General features: G+C 40.3%; 1 protein-coding gene across 2 annotated transcripts in view; it reads right to left on the bottom strand.

Annotated features, from left to right (window-relative positions):
• The window catches only part of smurf2 (SMAD specific E3 ubiquitin protein ligase 2), a 59225-nt gene that overhangs the window by 23958 nt on the left and 15263 nt on the right, over positions 1–20004 (bottom strand). For both annotated transcript variants that reach the window (XM_074696471.1, XM_074696472.1), the window contains exons 2-3: positions 9364–9402; positions 6563–6671 (exon numbers count right to left, since the gene is read on the bottom strand). In XM_074696471.1, coding sequence (XP_074552572.1) covers positions 6563–6671; positions 9364–9402 — 148 coding nt within the window. The remainder of the gene's footprint in view (positions 1–6562; positions 6672–9363; positions 9403–20004) is intronic.

The following is a 20004-nucleotide window of genomic DNA, read 5'->3' as shown; positions in this document are numbered from 1 at the left end:
GTATTACTAACCAACAAAAGATACTGTTAGCATTTTAACAAGTTTTTTTGCATTTCTTAATTGAAAAAGAAAAAGGAACACTGTGAAATTTTACTGACCTCCAGTTGTCAGTAAGAGTAACAAACCATACAGAAAAAAGTGACCGAGGGGTTTGGCTCTACGATCTACTGGATGGATCTTTGTAGCCCAGAAGATTTTTTTTGACAGAAAAAAACTGCATTTTGACTTTTGCTGGTTTTAAGGGAGAACAAGTAAAAGTTGCTTTATTCCCTCCAGGTCTGTGTACGCGAACCTTTTTTTTTTCTAATTGCAGCCTTTGCAATTTGAAAATTGCATTCTATTACATTGGGATGTCGGTTCAAAATTGATTAATTGTTCAGCCCTACTCTATCCATGTTGTCTTTATTGTCCTCTAAAAACCTCTGACCTGTTGACTCGAGGCCTGGATAAGCTCATTATGGTGTGAATAACAATCTGGAGTCAACAGATCCTGACGTGGATCTGGTAGTTTAACCTGTAAAAATGTTTCCACTATCTAGGCAGAATCCCAAATGTTTTTACGTGCAGCAGATTTCTGCGCTGAAATGCTTTGTCACACTGCAAAAACCAAAATCTTATGAAGTGTTTTTGTCTTATTTTCAGTTTAAAAATTTCTTTTTAGACTTAATATGAGCCACAGTCACCGGATCAGTCTAGAAAACTGTCTCTTTACAAGACATCTAGAGACAGATTTTTTACTTGTTACAAGCAATTCAGACCCCATTTTTGTCTATATTTTTTTCTGGACTGGTCAGGTGAATGTTGCTCATATTAAGTATAACAAGACATTTTTTACTTACAATATGACAAAAACACTTGATAAGATTTCAGTTTTTTGCAGTGCAGTAATGAGTCTTGCTGACACATGGCTTGCCTTGTTGTGTCATGAATAATGAAGTGAAAGATTTTCAAATGAGCTGATTTAATTGGGCATCTTTACAAAACGTGGCACATGCAGGAAAGAGAAACTGTGGGAGGTGAGGTTGGACAAGATGCTGTGTGTCAGAGAAGAGGAAAGCTGTAGGTGCTGCAAATTTAAGTCTTTCGTGAACACAGACATCAAAGCACAAATAATACATGACCTAACCTTGTGATAGAAGTAACATGGACGGCTTCATGTAATATGGAAAAGGTCATAAGGTCATGTGCTCCAGTATTTTGGCCCTCACCACAGGTACAGCATCGTTATCAGGGAAAAACTCCATGAGAATCAAAATGTGGTGCCCTGCACTTTTAATAATCACTCAGGTTTTTCTCCCAGAGCCTTTCCAAACGCTGCACTACTGAAAAAACTTTGTTATGTTCTTTAAAAAAAACCTGTGGCTTTCAGTTACACATGAACAACGATCTCCTGGGAGAAAGAAACAGCTTCTGGCAGATGGCCACACAGGTTCACCTCTACCTCATGCTACATGCCCAGACTTACAGCTGTAATGTTAATCTCAGTTTGGCACGGCGTCAGCGGCTAATGTTTCTTTATCATACATCCAAACCCAAAGAGTATTACAGCTGAGGGGACCAACATTAGCTTTAAAGGTATCTGGCTATTAAGTCTGGTGCAGGATGGTTGAATATTTGATGAATGTGAGAAAAAAAATGCATGTTTATGCCAGATATTTAGCTAATTAGAGGGTTAAAATTTAAAACCAGAGTAAAAAAGGATTACCCTGTGCCAGCTTTTATCAGAAACAAAGATCTTTAAATGCAGACTTAAGTGTTTAACTCATGGACATTTCTGTCCTGAAGGTGCACTGCTTAAAGATAAAAACAAACACGTCAGGAATATTTGTTCGCCTGCTTTAAGACAGGCTTTGATGTAACAGATGATTTCCTCTGGTGCCGTTTTCCTCTGTCCCCCTTTTGTGAGTCAGGGCCGAGGCTGTGATAAAATCTAACCATGTGAACCTGTCGTGGCACATCTGCTGGGGTGGGCTGCCTCTTCCAGGCGAAAACTAATCATCTGTACGATTCGCAGAACTGCATCCCACCATAATTATCATGCTGCTTACCAAAGGGGATATGAAACAATGGGGCTGTGAGTAAGACGTCTGGACATTTTGAGTCGATGCCAAATGCCTGTCTGGGGTGCGATGTGAGAGAGAGGCTCAGTCAGACAGACGTGACGAGAGGGAAGTATTATTACCCAGCCCCAGTCATCTGGATCACCCTTCGTCTAATAAAATTCATTAGTCTGGCTACGATATTTAATACCAGGCACAGGCAATAACACACACCAACACACACACACACACAGCAGAGGGGACAATGGGTAATGAAAAGGAAAAAGCAGCAGATTTAAAGCGTCACATGTGCTTTCTAAGTTCATCCATTATCCTTCAGACTGTGTTCTTCTCAGCAGAGGAATCTTTGGCACGGCTTTTAGCTGCTTTTTCCTCTAACTGACTGCCTGCCAAGAACATGTGGTCAAAGTGAAAGACTAACATGACATTACAGCAACAATAAAGCCACAGTCTCAAATAGAAACAGAAAGAAAGCTGAGGGCTGACTCGGAAGATTCACAAGTCTGGACTGGAAACTGCTGATGTCCCAAAATTACCTGAAACTTGGATTTACTGAGGAAAACAGTTAACTTCTTACTGTACGAGAGTGATTCACAGCCGGTGGTTACAGGAACCTGAGTGGTCGTACTGCTTTAACCCAGAGGGTAAAATAGGGACAATCTGGAGCATTAACATTAAAGTGAAGGATAAAGAGTTGAAACTAGCGACTTCAGTCACCTCCAGAAATAGTTTGTTTCCATTTTAACAGATGATTTTTATTAGGAAAATTTTATTTTTTAACCCTTTTTTTAAACTGAGAAATTTCTCCTTCCCTATTTAACCTCTGCAAAATTTCAGGATACAACTATTTCTATCACAATCCTGATGAAGACAAAAAGAATGAAGTATCGGCACGTATTTTGTTTTGAAACCATATTCACATCCCAATGTCACTGCTGTTCGTCTCTTTGCGTTGGCGTTTATGACACAAATTAAAGTGAAATGATCTTGGCTGATGAAGAAGGCTACCGCACCACAAATCAAAGAAAAAGACAGCAGGGTGTTACATGGTGGTGCAAGAAGTTTAAAGGTGCTTTTTAAAACCAAAGAAGACAGAAAGAAAAGTCTCTTCTGGCTCTTCCTCCAGAGGAACCTGGAAGATGCAGTTGAGTTTGCAGACTTTTGTTGGCCTGCAGCAGATGGACTTCATATGCCACAGAGTCCAACATAATACTCATCAATTAATGCATTCTTTCATCCCACAAACAAGGTTATAATAGTTTTGGCTTTGTCATTATAGTTTAGTTTTAGTTAGTTTTGAATTTTTTTCCATTACAGTTTAATTTTAATTAGTTTTAGAGTGGGCATTCTAGTTTTTATTTAGTTTTGATTTTTGCAACAAGGCTTAGTTTTAGTTTAGTTTTAATTTTTTCATACCTTATTAACCAGGTGCAGGATTGAAAAGGGTCAGAGTAAATATTTTGTCATACTGTTTATTTTCAAGTCCAGCATAGTGCTCACTGCTCAGTCAATGCTGATACTGAACTGTTGGCTGCTGCCTTAAACATACACACACACAAAAAAAAACTAAATATAAAAAATATATACATAAATTATATAAAAATAATGTTAACCTAAATTACATAAAATTGATATAAACTAAAACTATATAAAACAATATAATAAGAGCTTAAATATTTAGAAACTTGGACTCTAACACGAAAGACAGACTTAAAAACAATTAAAGTCAGACTCACATGCAAATAAACTATTACAGATGCTCTGATTCATTGCTCCACCACGTTTTGTTGCAGCACAGTGCACAGCTAGTCAGTGCAGTAAACAAGCACGTCCCAGTATGTCGCTTTGATGGTGCCGTACGGCACAGACAACTGCCGAAAACGGTCGTAAAATTGTTTGGGAAAATGTGTCAGATTAAGGCTATTAACATTGTCAGAAACTAAAACTAAGGGCATTTTCTCTATCATTTTAGTTAGTTTCAGTTAGTTTTGTGAACACAAGATACAGTTATAGTACTTATCGTTTTTGTTTTCTTTTTTAGTTTTCATTAGTTAGAGTTAACGGCAATGTATTTTAAATTTTAGTTTTCGTTTTTAGTTTCGTTTTAGTTAACTATTATAACCTTGCTGCAAACTGGCATGATGTTGAGACTTTCAGCTGTGAAGTTGTGCAGAGGGAGACAGGTGAGTAGAAGCTAACTGACACAGCGGCTAAAGGCTAAAAGCCTTAACTCCATCTCTTTACAAATCACATGGAGACTACACTCATGCTTTTAACAGGTTTATGCCCCCACATGAGAGAAATTCTACATTTTTCACATTAAAAACCTATTCATTTATAACCAGAGTTCATAATATGAGCTTACAATGAAAAACAAAAACATTAAAATTAGGGATGCACCAATCCGATCCAGCCCATTAAAGCTGGATCGGTCCAAACTTGACACTAAGGCTATACTATGATTTAGTCTACAAGGTATGAAATTTTACAAATAGTCATTTCTGTAAATTCTGAAGCATTTTTTAACCAAACTGCTGTTAAACATTTAAACACTTATATTTCAAACAAATAGTAACTTCAGTAATTCCATATGTATTCATTTTTGTTTGTTTTACTCAAAACATTACTGGTCTTATCCCACAGTAGAGCATGCAGGATATTATTTAACACTGGTATCGGATCAGGATCGGTATCAATCGATACCCCAAGCCCAGGTATCGAGACCAAAAAAGCTGGATCGGTGCGTCCCTACTTAAAATCAGTTTATACTAAGATACTAAGATTTAAAGAAGTTAATAACTAGCTGATATTTTAGAAGTGTGATAATGACGGTAGTATTAGATCCTTGCACTCAGTGGTGCACTTGCCAGCACTCATCACAGTCTTGCTGGGAGTGTGCCAGAAACATCTCTTAATGTTTAGGATGCTGTAAAGAGCTTGTTAATTTGCACAACTTCAGCTTGGATGGTTGGTGGAAAAACAAACGAACAAGAATGCTTCAATAATTTGAGTTCAGGCTGAGTATTTAACACTGCAGATGTTTTTAATCAACGAAGCTGAATCTGAGAGACTCCTTATCAAGTGAGAAAGAAATCACACTGAAGGAAAACTCCAAAGTCCTCTGTGAATCTGGTACAACAATCCTCAAAATAATCACTGTGTCCTCTTTTCCTCTGCAGACCAGCTCTGGAGGGGTCGTCGTGCTAATGCTGCTTTTAATTTCATCTGTGAGCTGTTTGTTTAGCCTGAAACTAAGCTTGTAAAACGGCCCGAGTGTGAGAGAGGCAGGCAGCCAGACAGACTGTGTCTGCTATCCTCGGCATGCCGGCCACATCCTGCAACAATACTGAGAGGTCACAGTTCATGGGACGCTGGCTGTGGCTGACCTATGAAACCAAGGGCCTGGACACACGCCCACAAACACACAAACACACACACACACACACACACACACACACACACACACACACACACACACACACACACACACACACACACACACACACACACACACAGGATTTCTACAACCTCATATGAGCGCTTACAACAAATGGAAAAAAGGATCACAGCCAAAAGCTTTAATGCAGCCATATTTGGAACACCAGGTGTTGTAGCAGGCCCTATTTTAATAAGTGTGAGGCAGCCAGACGGCTTCTCTCACTCAGTCATAACCTCTCCTCCTCCTCGTCTGCTGGCCATGATAAACACTCAGCTCAGGGGCAGACGGATGTTAAACTTGTCACTGGCAGAGCGCGGCTCAAACAAACTCAAGCCAGTGACGTCTACGTGGAGGTTGTGTTCTACTTTGTATCCGCTGATTTTTAAAAGAATGCATACATGCACGTGACTTTCCCCCTTCGTGTCAAATGTTACGCGAGTGCTTAATGTAACAGCCTTGTACAGAGAGAGAAACAGAGTGAGAGAGGGGGTCCTGTTACCCCAGCAACCAAACAAACGGAGACATGTGCTTCCTCTCGCTGTTGGCTACGCACGGCGGTTGGATAAACACCGCTGCGAATACTGGAAACTTTCACTCTCACATTTTCACTCACGCGGTCTGTCTCCGCTCTTTCTTTCCAGGATACTTTTCGCAGGTCAAACCATCTTTGGGAAAGGAAATCAGGGTACAACAAGACATGCACGTGTTCCAGGCAATGGAAGAAAATAGTATTGGAGACACCCCTCCTTTTTCTGTTCCTTTAAATACTGCTCCAAGGGACATTTTTAGACTCTTGGACGGCACTGAAGAGTTATGTCATAACATAGTATCTAAATAAGTAATAGACCAGATGCAAGAGCTGTTTACATGTGTTTCTGTTTAGTTCCTGTTAATGTGAGCGCCTGACACTTCTCAGAGTGAGGTTAAAAAAAGAAAGACATGAAAATTGTAGCCTGAGCTCGGCTGTTAGTGATCACATTCAGTCTGTAGGAAGGTGGGAGGTTTTCCAATCAACATCCTTCTCTCTTAAAAGAGCAGATGTCACATATAAAAAAGGACTCACAAGTCATAGTGTTGATTCCACTTGGGGTCAAGCGTGTTCCTCACAGTGTCTGTCGAGTGGCATTGCCCTGAACCGTCCACGACAACCTTGGCGAAAGGATCAGGGAGCCCTAAAGAGACACGAGAGAAACACGAGGACAGCACGGTCAGCCACAGCTAAATCCACCCAGAACAAATAACAGAGAAACAGTTTTAGAGACAAAAACACTACACAGCAGAGTTGGCAGATTCACAGATATATGAGTGACAGAGATGCTGCGGTAACGCTGAGTCCTGTGGTCACACCGATCCAGACTATTTTCACATTACTCATTGTTTGTTTGCAGCTTGTTCTCAGAATTTGATTCAGTCAGAAACATCTTATCGTTGTTTTTAGATGTTACTCAGAACACACTGAAGTTTCATTCTTTAATGATTAAAGTTGTGCGTAAACGTAGATGCTGAAATTGGAAACATGGTCGACTTTTCATCCCTGAACATCCAAGTGTTGAAGTAATGTGCAGCTTGATATTTATCTGCTTTGTTTCTTTTTACCTGATGCATTCATAAAAGAAGTATCTTTTCTTAAATACTGGCATAAAAAATCCTAGGTTTGTGCAGCATCCTTAAAGTTTTCAACAGATCATTACAAAAATTGATGAAACAGTGATTCAGTCAGTGGCTGCAGCTTATCTGTATTGGACATTTCACAACTCATGTAACCAACAACAAAACACCTTTTCCCTCTTAGGGCACTGGATTAACTCCTTCTAAGTTTTGTTTTGTGTTAAGAAGTGTTGACACTAACAGCAAACTCCTAAAGTCCAGAATAGTCGCACACAATAACCACGAGTGCTGCAGTTCAGCCCTGCAATGATCAGTTCTGTGGTTGATTATTTCAGACTTTTATGAGAAGAAATCCAGCAGGTTTCAAACACATGACTGGACTCCAGAGTTGGTTTTCTTTATCTTTATGAGTGTTATCCAAGTTTGGGTGAAGTTACACACTTTTTAAGTCATTCATTTTATCAGTGATTGGTAAAAACAAAAAGTTGACAGAAAATGACTCAAGTAAACCAGTGGAGACAGTTATTAGTCAATCCCTGGGAGTTCCTGAATTCATTGTACAAACACAACAAACGTAGCAGCGGTTTAATTTAATGTAGAGCTATGCCAAGAGAAAATTTCTTTGTCGAAAACTAAACCGGGATAACCACAGTATCAGTGGAGGCAGAATTTAGGAAATACAGATAGTCTCATTTGATACTATGGAAAGGGTATCTTTCACCTGTGATAGATACGGTACCAATGCCCAGTACCTGGCAAACGGTTCTGGTACTAAATTTTGGTACTTTTGCGTGTGTTTATGTGGTAATAAATATCAATTTGTTTAATAATAAAATCTCAAAGTTTCTCAATTTAACATATTCATTCTTTAATATATTTTAGTTTATATATAGTTTACAGTTTAATTTTTTTGATTTATTATTGTGTTTACAGCTTGTTCTTATTTATCATTGGTTAACACTACAGTTCTTATGTTGACAGTTTTATAATTTAAGTTCCTTGTTTTAATTTAATAGTGTTCTGTCTCTGTCTTGAATCATATGGGTATTATAATGATTTGTGTTCATATACAGTATATATCCTGTGTATATCAATGAATTGATTATATAGATCAGCCAATATATCGGATATCGGCCAATATATTGGATTTCGGCTTTTTATTTTGCCCCCAGTATCGGTATTGGCCCCAAAAATCACATATCCGTCTGGCCCTAATCTGAATATAAACTAAAATGAAACATACATTTCAGCATTATATTCTGTGTTTGATAATTGATGTTTTTAATTCCTCTGTAGGAGTTTTACAACAGAAAAAATGTTAACAGAAGCAACTAGTTTTAAGTTTGTCTGACTTTTCACTGATGTTTGCACAAAGTTTCAATGCTGACGGACCCTCATGGTGGAAACAAAGCAGCAATGAGACTAAATACACAGAGAAATATGTAGTAAACACAGCTAAATGAACTTCTCTGTAAATAATCACTCTTTTCCCACGAAACATACCCCAGGCTAGTTTTTGGTAATTCAGTAAAACATTTCAAAAGGACTGAAAACAAAGTTTGAGAACCTCTGGACTATAACAGACAGACTTTGGCCCGTTGAGATCTGTGACAGACGTGTTTGTTGTTCTTAAAATCTGAAACACTGACAAGTTGTCTCTGCTGTAAATACTGTGGTAGAAACCAGCACAATAACAACATGACAAACACATTATAGTTCACCAATAAAGACAAACACAGACATTTTTATCTCTGGTTTCAGCGCGGCGCTCTCTCTGACTGTTTGCTCAGCTCCTGAGCGTTGGAATGGCTGGAATGGGCACCACAGAAACCACCTGAGTGAGCAGAAGACCTTTACATGCTTCCTCACCATGACAGCCCGGCCCAAACACACCAAAACACTCACAGCGCCGAAGACACCTATGTGTGAGCTTTTAAGACTTGGAAGTAGAGATAAACTCAAGATTTTAAAAAGAAGAGTTTCTAAAATCTTCATTTTGGACCTGGATTCACAAACATTATTCTAGATCAAGAATGTGAGGAATTAACCGAGTGTTTTCGTTCTCCCAAGGATGGATCTTGCAAAGCATCGAGAGCTTTTGAAACGTCTGAGAACATCTCAGCCTGTCGTAAAAGCTAAAAATGTGGCTCATATTTTTTTCTGTCAATGCATCATATTCCCACAAACCCAAACTGAATAGAATGAGAAAGCAAACACAGATTTATTATAAACAGCTTGAACAAGAAGAATACTTACGGAAGAAGTCTTTCTTAGCAAGGTTTTTGGCGCAGAGAACTGAAAAACAAAGAAAAGATAAAGATTAATACTGTGATCGCTGTGTTTGGGCTTCAAGACGCCTCTGTAGAAACCAAATGGTGACACCGCTGACACTAAGCCCATGTGTATACAGAGCTGATGGTTTAAACATGACAGTGATGAGTTTCTTTTTTTACTTGTGTGGCTGCAGCACACGCCTGGAATGTGCACGAGCAGACTGCAGGAAATGATTTGTCTAGTTCAGGATTGAAGTCAAGTGCATCAAAGACTCAAACCAGGGATGGGTATCAATAAGATTTTATTGGTCCCAATGCCCTCATTGATTCTGCCTATCGATCTGATTCTTTATCAATTCCCTTATCAATTCCTTCAGTGACTTAGTGCAAAAAGTAGCTTTACAGGTTTTCTGTTTCACCTTTGTATTGAGTTTATAAGTTAATAGATATGAAATTAATCACTGAATCTGGATATCTCTGGACATAAATAAATGAAAATAAGGAAAAAAAAATCACACATCACGTGATGCTGATGTACTTTTTTGTTTTATGTTATTGACTGAAGTAGGCCATTTAGAGCTCTCAGCATTGTTTACAAAGACTAACTGTGAAATGTCTCTGAGATGAAAGTTGTAAAAAAACAAAGTTATACGGATGTATGCTAACTGCTTGCATATCTATACAATTTCCCATATACATTAGCGTCAAGCTAGCACTATGTTGTTTTTATCATTTTTGGTAAATCAGGAGATTTATACCATGTTGAATGTATTGAATAGGAATCTCCTGTCAGAGAGTAATGTACATTTCTTTGTGAGTTCAGTTCTTCAGTGAAACTTGAAGCTGAAAATCCTGAATCAGATTGTTCTTGGGAAACTGTTATCTAACTGCTAGGCTAAGACAGCTGTGGCGGACTAGTCATCGTAAGGTCCAGCAGCTCAGGTTTAATGTTAAGAACCGATAAGGGAATCGTAAGGGATAAAGGCAAACGACACCGATGTATTGAAACATTTCTTATCGATTCTTAACAGGAACCTTAAACCAGGGATAATTTTAATTCCACACAATATCTGTCACGCATAATTATTCATCAGCACGCTGTAACATGAAGCTTTATAGCAGTGGACAGGGCTGAAATCTTTGCAACACAAACTTCTGAAGAGAAATGTCGACTTCTCTGTGAAGCTAAAGGAGGATTTGTTTTCTCTCCTGCTGCAGAGACGCTGACCCCTCTGGTTGAGTCTGTAGGCGGTTACTGAGGTAACAAGGCTGGGGAGGATGGATGAGGAAGCTCAGTCACCACCTGGGCATCTGGAGTTACAGTAACAGCCTGTGAGTCAGGCAGAGGAGGATTCTGGGAGTTCTGACTTTACTTATTTATGGAATAAACCTCTCTGAGTCAAAACACTAACAGGTCTGCATTAATGAGGGCTGTTTATTGGTTTAAACATGTCTTAACTGTGACACATCAGCTGGAGTTCAGTTTTCATATGGAGACCTGTAAATCTGGTGTTATGATGTGTATGAATCTGCTGTAGATGTCATGCTTTGGGAGCGTGTGTACACGTCTGACATACTGCAGATGACATTCAGTCCTGGCTTAGCTCATGTAAAAGCAGATGGGTCTGAAGACGACAGCTGTTGTGTCACAGACATCATCATGCTGCCATATGAATCTGTTTCACACCTTTGATGAGTGAAAGAGAGAAATGTAGACGGCTCCAAGTATGGATGTAGAGATACAAACAGCTCTGTGAATGCTCCAGCCTCATCTTAATTCAGATAGTTTACAGAAACAAAAGGTACGACAGGAGAAAATATTAAGTGAGGTGAAGTGATACTCCGGGATGGAACAAGTTGGGTCCTATCACAAGGTTTAGGACAGAAATTACCCCTACAGCAGTGTTTTTGTGCAGCAGAAGCCCAGGGCGCACGCACCAAACACCCCCTCCCTGCTCCTCTGCTGGTTTCCTCTGCACTCAGACGGGGCCATATTTTACTTGACCAAAAACACAAATAAACTGACTCCCACCGAAAAAATCTGATATTGGTCTGCATTCACGCTTTATTTAGAGAATTTTCAGCGCGTTGCTTTCACACAAAAACACCGCTAAATACGGCTCTAGTTCTCATCGTGTCGTAAAACGGTGCTACCTCCGCTGCAGAGCCACAGCTGGCTACGAGGCGCTTGCCGCTTAGTGTGTCAGTCCGCGTGCGGCGTGCCAGGTATAAACAAACGCAGGTAGTCTGCCAGGACTAAGAGACACGATGAGAACTAGAGCCTTATTTAGCGGTGTTTTTGTGTGAAAGTAACGCGCTGAAAATTCTCTAAATAAAGCGTGAATGGAGACCGATATCAGATTTTTTTAGTGGGAGTCCGTTTATTTTTGTTTTTGGTCAAGTAAAATATGGCCCCGTCTGAGTGCAGAGGAAACCGGCAGAGGAGCAGGGAGGGGGTGTTTGGTGCGTGCGCCCTGGGCTTCTGCTGCACAAAAACACTGCTGTAGGGGTAATTTCTGCCCTAAACCTTGTGAGAGGACCCAACTTGTTCCATCCCGGAGTATCACTTTAATGACACCCTCATATTTTCAGCATAAAGGTTTAAGAATCAGGCTTAAATAGTTTTTTCATCATCGGTATGTGAGCAAAATGATTATTGTAGAGTCTAAAAAGGCAGCATTGAGATGTCAACCTGAACTTTAAACCACTAATCATCAATGAAGTTATTTAACTTAAACTGAAGGGAATCCGAGGTTAAAAAGGCAATATGAAATATTTTAACCAATAAAATACAGACTAACGTGCAGAAAAAATGACATCAAGCAGCGTACTGCAACAAGACATGCCACTGACTAGTCTGCTAATCCTTAATCCTGTTTGAATAATCCTCCATGAGCATGAAGTAATCTAGTTTGAGGTGACTGTAGCAAAAATCAAGATGAGATGAGTGGAAAACATCTAAAGCACTTTTGATGGAGAGTGCACAGTAAAGGAATATTCCGCAAAATGTGTGAGGAAAGTTTTAATTTAGTTTAAAAGACTGTAACATTCAGACTGGAGACAGGCTGGTTGGATCTAACTCCTCTCATGAGCAGGTTGGAGTGCTCAGACTTCACTTCTCTAACACAAACACACCAAGGTATGACCACGCTGGCAGTGTGCAACCACCACCATACACACACACACTCACACACACACACCATGTCAAATATTACAAGAAACCACTTTCAGGTCTGAGCTGAAGCTACTTTACCCACCAAGAAACTGGACAGAGGCACCTTCTGAGCGCCATGTCGACTAATTAAACACACAAATCAGCGGTTTAAAACACACCAACATCTACGTGTTCTTTGTGATGCACGAGAGACAAAAACACAAGCAGGAGAGGATGTGGGTTTTATGACAAGAACCCAATTAAAACAGACACAGGGAGGAAAGATGAACAGAGGAGATGCTCAGCCTCCTGAGGGCAATGTGTGTGTGAGTGTGTTAATGTGTGTGTGAGTTTGGGAGGTTGAAGTGCATGCTCGACAGATGAGGAAGAATTTCTTTCCACAAACATCCATGGGAATGTGTTACGTTCCAGTGAAACCCACCTCATTTCTAAAACATCTGGTATGCATCGCGCTTAGTGAGTGAACACACACTCACACACACACACACACACACACACACACACACACACACACACACACACACGCAAACACGCACGCACACACACTCACACACAAGCCTTGGAGACATGTCGCTCTACAGCTTGAGTGATCTAACTAATTATTAACAGGCACAGAAGAAAAGGTGTGTGTGTGTCTCTTTAAGAGACGTGAACCAGGTACCGTGAGGTAACAGGTGACAGTTTCCTTTATGGTGCTTCACACACTTCACAGGCAACAACCTGAAAAAAAAGAAGCTGACGCTGATTGGATGTTGTTTCCAGGGAAGGAAAAATCATGTTCCTGAGTCTGGAAGTCACAGCGTAATAAATCTACAGGAGGTACGGAGAAATACGACTCCCAGGCGACGTCAGGCGAATCCAAACGATACACGAAGCCCGGGCAGGAACAAAGATGTGACAGTAAAGACAGAATGAGACGGACTGCAGGTTGAGACAAAATGAGACACAGCCCTCACATTGACCAGCTCAGCTTGAACCAAGCTAAGCTGAACAAAACCTGCAGACCCTCCCGTGAGCACACACGCAGTACTCAGCTCGCCGCACGGCAGGAAGGCAATGCTACAATTATACCCATATAGGCTCCTTATGAAAACATGTGAGAGGCTGAATTTCTGAAAACAGAAAAACTGGGAGGAAACCACTGGAATGGTACACATCAGGAGACAATGGTGGCAGGAAGACCAATTAGGAGGACAGCAGTGGAATCCAACCATCAGAACACAGCTCTCAATACACACGGACCAAATCCAGACATCAGACATCTAAAACACACATTTACAGCTGAGTGCAGCTCAGAAAAATCAGGCTCTGTGTTCACATTCCTGCAGGAGATGAGAGGACGCTATTCCAACACATCTGCATGAGAGGAAGCAGCCAGAGTCACTGTGACGTCAACTGTGTGAGCTTCCTGAAACAGCTGTGTGTATGAAATGTGTCTCTCTGAATGTAATTTATGTTAAATTGGGGCTAATAAATGTTGCCGTTGATCATAAAGCAGTTATTGATTTGCAGCAGATGTGGCATTTCCAAAAAATGTAAACGCAGGGAATGCCAAGCTGCTCGGCCTAACAATCACAGGGCTTGTGGTCTGAATCTTTTTAATGCAAGGTCACATTTTGGAGGAGGTGCACGCCAGTCTACTGCCATAGGTTTGAATGCTGAAACAGGGCAACATGGATGTATGGCATAGGCTACACCTAGGCCTGTCACGATAATCAATAAATCAATTAACCGAACGATAAATAAAAACGTCCTCGGTAAGTTTGCCAGCCTCAATAAACTGACACATGCATGCATGTTTGTTTTCCTCCTCTCTTTTGACCAAAGAGGCTGAATGAGAAGATGGCTCACTACATCTATCTTTCCTAACATCAGGGTGCATTGGTTCTATTGCAGATTTAGCAGATTTATAGCGGAGTGAGCATCTGTCAAAAATGTGATCTTTGGGGTGAAGACGGGGCTGCTAGCGCGTACACACGGAGAGAGCTGAAGCGAGCGTCCTGAGGGGCAAGGAGGAAACACACGCTAATATGAGTGATGGCACGAAAGATACGGTTCTTTAGCCGCCTGCCACAGTCCCAGTGTGGGAATATTTTGTTTTTTATCAGAATGAACAAAGTGTGAGCTCATGAACACCAACGAGCTGATATGTCACATTTGTTTGAAAATAGTGGCGACGAAGAAGAAGAAGGGGAGGTGCAGCGGAGCCTTGTTCTTTGACAATCCCCTCTTACTGAGGCTTTTGGTCTGCAAAGTAAATAGAAATAAAAGCGCCAAATGGTGGCTATCAAAGACAGATACATTGCGAAAGAAATGCAACCCTTCAATACGGTTGAAAGCCAGAAATGTTCAAAATGTTTGACAGACAGTACGGATTGACTGGTAAAAAGTACATGTTACAAACAATTCAGGAACTGTATAAACTCCCTTTTATTCAGGCTATAGTTTTATTGTTTTTTTTTTGTTTTTTTTTGAGTTTCGTTTTTTCTTTAGAGACAGGGTCTATGTTTTATTGTTTTTGATTAGTATTAATTATTTTCATTGACATGTATTTTTTTCTAAGAGAGAGTCCATTTCATTTTCATTGTATTTTTGTTCTCTTTCTTGTTTGTTAAATTTGTTATATTTTTTGTTTAATTTATTTTATTTAAAAGATCCTGACCTTTTAATTACAGTTAAATACTCTTAAGAAATTAAAGTTTCTTGCTTTTGATATGGTGTACTCACTTTATTATCCCATTTGTCATAATTACATCAATGAAAAAATGGAAAAAAAAATCAAAATAATATTGACAATAATATCGTTTATCGGCAATAATATTTTGGAAAATTATCATCTAGCAAAATTTGTTATCATGACAGGCCTACCAAGGACAGTTTTGTGAAACGACAGTTTGTAGACCAAGGATTTCAAAGTGTTTCGCTGAAGATCTTCAGTGACAGCTGAGACTCTGTTTTCTGTTGCTGTGATTGTTTGGTGTCAAACACTCTTATATCTGTGACACGAGGGCTGAGCTTAGTGTTTGAGACCCTCGCTGATGCTGCCGTATCACCCCCTGTGGAAAAAATCCTCCTCATTTATGTTTGATGGAGCCGCTCTGGGGCTCTGACAGTCCTCTGCTCGCCATGCGCATGAATTTGAATCTCTAACACGCCTCCAACATATACGACTCCCTCTAATGATGTTGATTCAAATTTTAACCGAAGCTGTGAATTTATAAACCAGTTTCTGGAAATAAATGAAGAGTGGAGAGGAGTATGAAGGGGGATGTGAATGTAGGGCAAGCAGCAGAAGAGTGTCAGGGAAAGAGACAATGAAAGAAGATTAAACCAAAATATTTTAAGCTTGGTAAGTACAGCCTACGGATTTTATTGTAATGCTAAACCACTGCAGAGATAAATCATCAGGGGCTAAATGAGCCAACGTAGAAGGCCATTACTCTGAGTATCATTAGTAGAAATAGAAGTTCTCTATTAATCCAACAAGCAAAAGAGAGAGGAAATGTGCTCCTGATGACAGAAAACTTCCCCGAGAGGAGGAAGTGGGTGAGCACGCACCTACAGGGCAGCATCGTAAATCTGCTGCTTTATTGGTCACCCTGGACTTTTTCTAGCTCACACACTGACAAAAATAATTACCTCCCTCTCCTGCTACTTGAAAATATTAGAGACACAGTAAAGCTCAAGGCTTGGTGGAGGCGCAGACATGACCCATAAAATAAAACATATCAGGAAAATAACTGGAAGCATTAAAAGCGTATTATGATGTTTATTTCTTGATCTGTGTTTGTAAAGCTTCTCCTTTAAGGCGTGAGACGCACACAGTCTGGGTTTATTGAGCAGCAAAGTGCTGGCGCTATATCGTGGTTCACCATCAGACGACAGCATCATTACTATTCCTTTGACAGTAATGACACATTCACTGATGATTCCCGGCTCTCTCCCTCCAACACACACTTCTAAGCATCACCTCGGCATCTCAGCCCATCTCAAATCCCCTGTAGTCATAGCGACAGCGAGCATGGAGGCAGAGCGGAGAGAAGGGTTTCTCTGTGTCGTCTGGTGTTTCTTATTCCGGTCGCACCGCCTCACACAGCCAGGGACTGCAGTGAGGACCGATTCACAGCGAGGGACGGGTACAGACATTAAAAAAAAGGACAATAAACAAAGACAGGCTGGCTTTTCCCGCTTTCAGCCAGCTTTAAGACCCCAGTGAACTTTAGAGGACAAGATAGTGGAGATAAATCCACACTGCAGAAACACACATATTTGAGTTTCTAACTCACTTTTTCTATGGCTGGATCATTCTCTGAACTCTTGGAATAGAGGGATTAAAACAGTCACAAACTTCTGATAAATGATTAAAACCTTTACCCCTTAAGCCCACACCTCTTTCCGTGTAACACTGTTAGCTTAAGTAAACCGCAGAGTAATAAAAACTATGATGATGATGATGTGTTGGATGGCAAACAGGCAAACCCACACAGAAACACCCAAACACTGCTGAAAAATGCAGCATCATCCAACCTCCGCCTACATCCTCACAATCCACCATGAGAACAAACATGCTGTGTGTGTGTGACTAAATGTAACCTGATGTCTCACACCAGGAGTGTGTTTGCTAATGTTGGTTTCTGGACTGACTGCAGCTTATTAGTCAAATAAAGGTTTCCCACATCATGGTCCCACTCTCTCTTAGCGCCAAACAACAGATTATCAACTCAGAATCTGTCCTCTGTCCTCCTCCAGCTCGTCTCTTAGTAAAAATTTATTTCCCTGCGTGGTGACAGCAGCTCTGTGCGAGCAGAGACGGACACTTTGGGGGGAAGTTTAAAAAGTTCCACCTGTGGGGAGAGATGGGCCCGGTTTCTCACAGGCCGCCGCACAAAGAGCCTCACTGTGCAAGCGAATCAATGAAGTCCGCAAGACGCAAGCCAAACACCTGGGGAGAGAGAGGTCATGTGACGTGTAGGGGGAGGGAGGGTGGCGGGTGTTGCCATGGTAGCAATTACTGGTCAAGGCGAGATGAAACTGGGAAGAGGACATACACCATTCAGGGTTTAGTCAGTCTGGTGTTTGCTCAATTTCAAACTCCTGCTTCTAGTTTTTCAGGTTAAAAGCCAGAACAAACTCCCCACACGCTGCTGATCCCAGCTTCCAGAGAGGTCAAGCTGTCAGACACATTAAAGGATTCATACATGACAACTGTTTCAGTGTTTACACCACTGGGGCAGATCTGAACGCAGTGACCACTGTTGTGTTTAGACCAGGGGTCTTCAACCTGTGGCTCTGGAGCCTCATGCGGCTCTTTGACTCTTTTGCAGTGGCTCTTTGTAGCTTTAAAAATATCATTAAAATGAAGGTCTTTTAATATTTTTCTTACAGAGGGTATTAATGATAACGACACAGACACTAAGTAAAAAACATAATATAATTTGTTTTACAAAAAAATTATCACCTCTTGAAACAAAGCTTTGAATTTTTTGTGATTTTTTTGCAGTTTTTTTTAAAAAAAATTATTTATTTATTTTTTTCAATTTTTGAAATTTTTGCAAATTAAGAAAAAAAGAGTTTTACATTTCTTTTTAAAGATTTAGCACATTTTTTATTTTTTTTTTAAATCCTTATTTTTGCAATTTTAATTTTTTTTTACAAGTTTTGGAACTCTGCAAATTTTTGAAATTGCAATATTTAGGTTTTTTTGCAAATTTAAGACATTTCAGCATTTTTTTAAATTTTGCATGTTTTTAAATTACATTTTTTTATTTTGCAAATTTTTGATTTTTAAAAAAAATTTCCAACTTATTGAAATGTCATACATTTTGCAAATTTATAAAATCTATGACTCTACAAATGTCTTTTTTTTCTTAAATTTGCAAATTTATTAAAAATAAAAAAACTAAGAAATCACATATGCAAATTTATAAACACACAAAAACCTCTCGTTTAGATAATTATTCACCTGATTATACACTTTTGTGTCTTAATGTGAAGATAAAGTAGATTTTTGCAGCTCCTGAATGACTTTTATCCAGGTGAGCTGAGGCAAAACGGCTCTTTGGAAAGAAAAGGTTGCAGACCCCTGGTTTAGACCCTTCACATATACAGTTAACCCAGCCTCTTGTACATACACTAACACAAAGCATGGGAAAAGAGGGGAGAGTACCACGAGGAGGGGAGGGTTCACACAGCCTGTGTGGTTAACCATTACACTGGAGGAAATGGGGGTGTGGGAACAGAGACAACCCCTGGGTAATATTCCACCATCACCGCTCCTGATCTGAGTCAAAGTGTCTGAAAACATGGCCTGACACTAAGAGACGGTGAGGAAGCTCGACAAACATCATCAGATCTTCTCCTTCAGTAGGATCATTGCTTTCTCTTTAGCTAGGACTGACCTCATCCTGAACCCTACTTCCTGTCCACCTGGTTCCTCCAGTCCAGTGCACTGACCCGACCCCGCCAGGCAGTCTGACACATCTTTAGGGAACAGTACTCTTTGGCCTCCTCCTCCCTGATTTCTCCTACGCCTGTCTGCCTGTTTGTCTGTCTGCCATGTTTTGACTCCAGGCCCAGGACCGTGCGCTCTCATGAGCAGCATTGTTCTCCCATTAACAAAGGGCTTCCTTTCCCCTCCTCGCTCCTCCCTGACCGCTATCGGCTTTAAGAGAGAAAGGAACTGAGATGAAGTTCTGATGGACAGGTGTGGATGGTTTTTCTGGCGAACCTGTTCTTTATCAGTCTCCGGCTAATCTCTGAGACATTTCCTAATCAATCTCCTGTGACAGTCTGTTGGGCAATGTTTGGTCTGAAAGCTGAATCATGTAAGCTTGTGTCACAGAGCCCGCAGGGATGAGAGCCTGATGTTAGCTGGAGCTTCTACCTATGGCAACCTCAGAGACACAAAGGTATTTCGTCTAGACGAGGGGAGTCAAAGCAATCACGAGGGGGGGTGGTGAAGACTAGGTCTAAAAAAAGACCTGAATGGGGTCAACATTAATATCACAACAGACTGAGTAACATCTCTAACAAAATTATGGACAAACACTTACCAAGACATCTTTCAGAATTAAAAAAAAGCAGTTTTTCACTAAGACTTCATAGATGTAAAAGTTTTTCTCACAGGCAATAAAAACAGCCTTAAAATCAACGCCTACAAAATAATGCATTCAATCTGCTGAAGAGGTCAACATTTTGCAGCGGTAAGAAGTCTGCCTGGTGGTTACAGAAAAAAGTCCAAAAGGAAAACATACTGTACATTTGAGTGCACTCTGCTCCCACACCCACTCACCAGATCCAGCTGGTTGGCATCCTCTCTTGGCTGTGAGCTCATTAATGTTTGAGGTTTGGTTTTGAGATGTGGAAACTATCAGGGTGGAGTTTAAAGGTGTGAATATGTGGGATGACTGAGTATCTGTAGGGTGTGATCGACATTTCTTCACTGGCAAA

This window comes from Halichoeres trimaculatus, unplaced genomic scaffold (genome assembly GCF_033239565.1).
Source record: "Halichoeres trimaculatus isolate MK-OKI-2021-1 unplaced genomic scaffold, fHalTri1.1 fHalTri1_scaffold_20, whole genome shotgun sequence".
NCBI classification, from domain to species: Eukaryota; Metazoa; Chordata; class Actinopteri; order Labriformes; family Labridae; genus Halichoeres; species Halichoeres trimaculatus.
The sequence above is the reverse complement of the archived record's forward strand: the minus strand, read 5'-3'. Positions and strand labels throughout refer to the sequence as shown.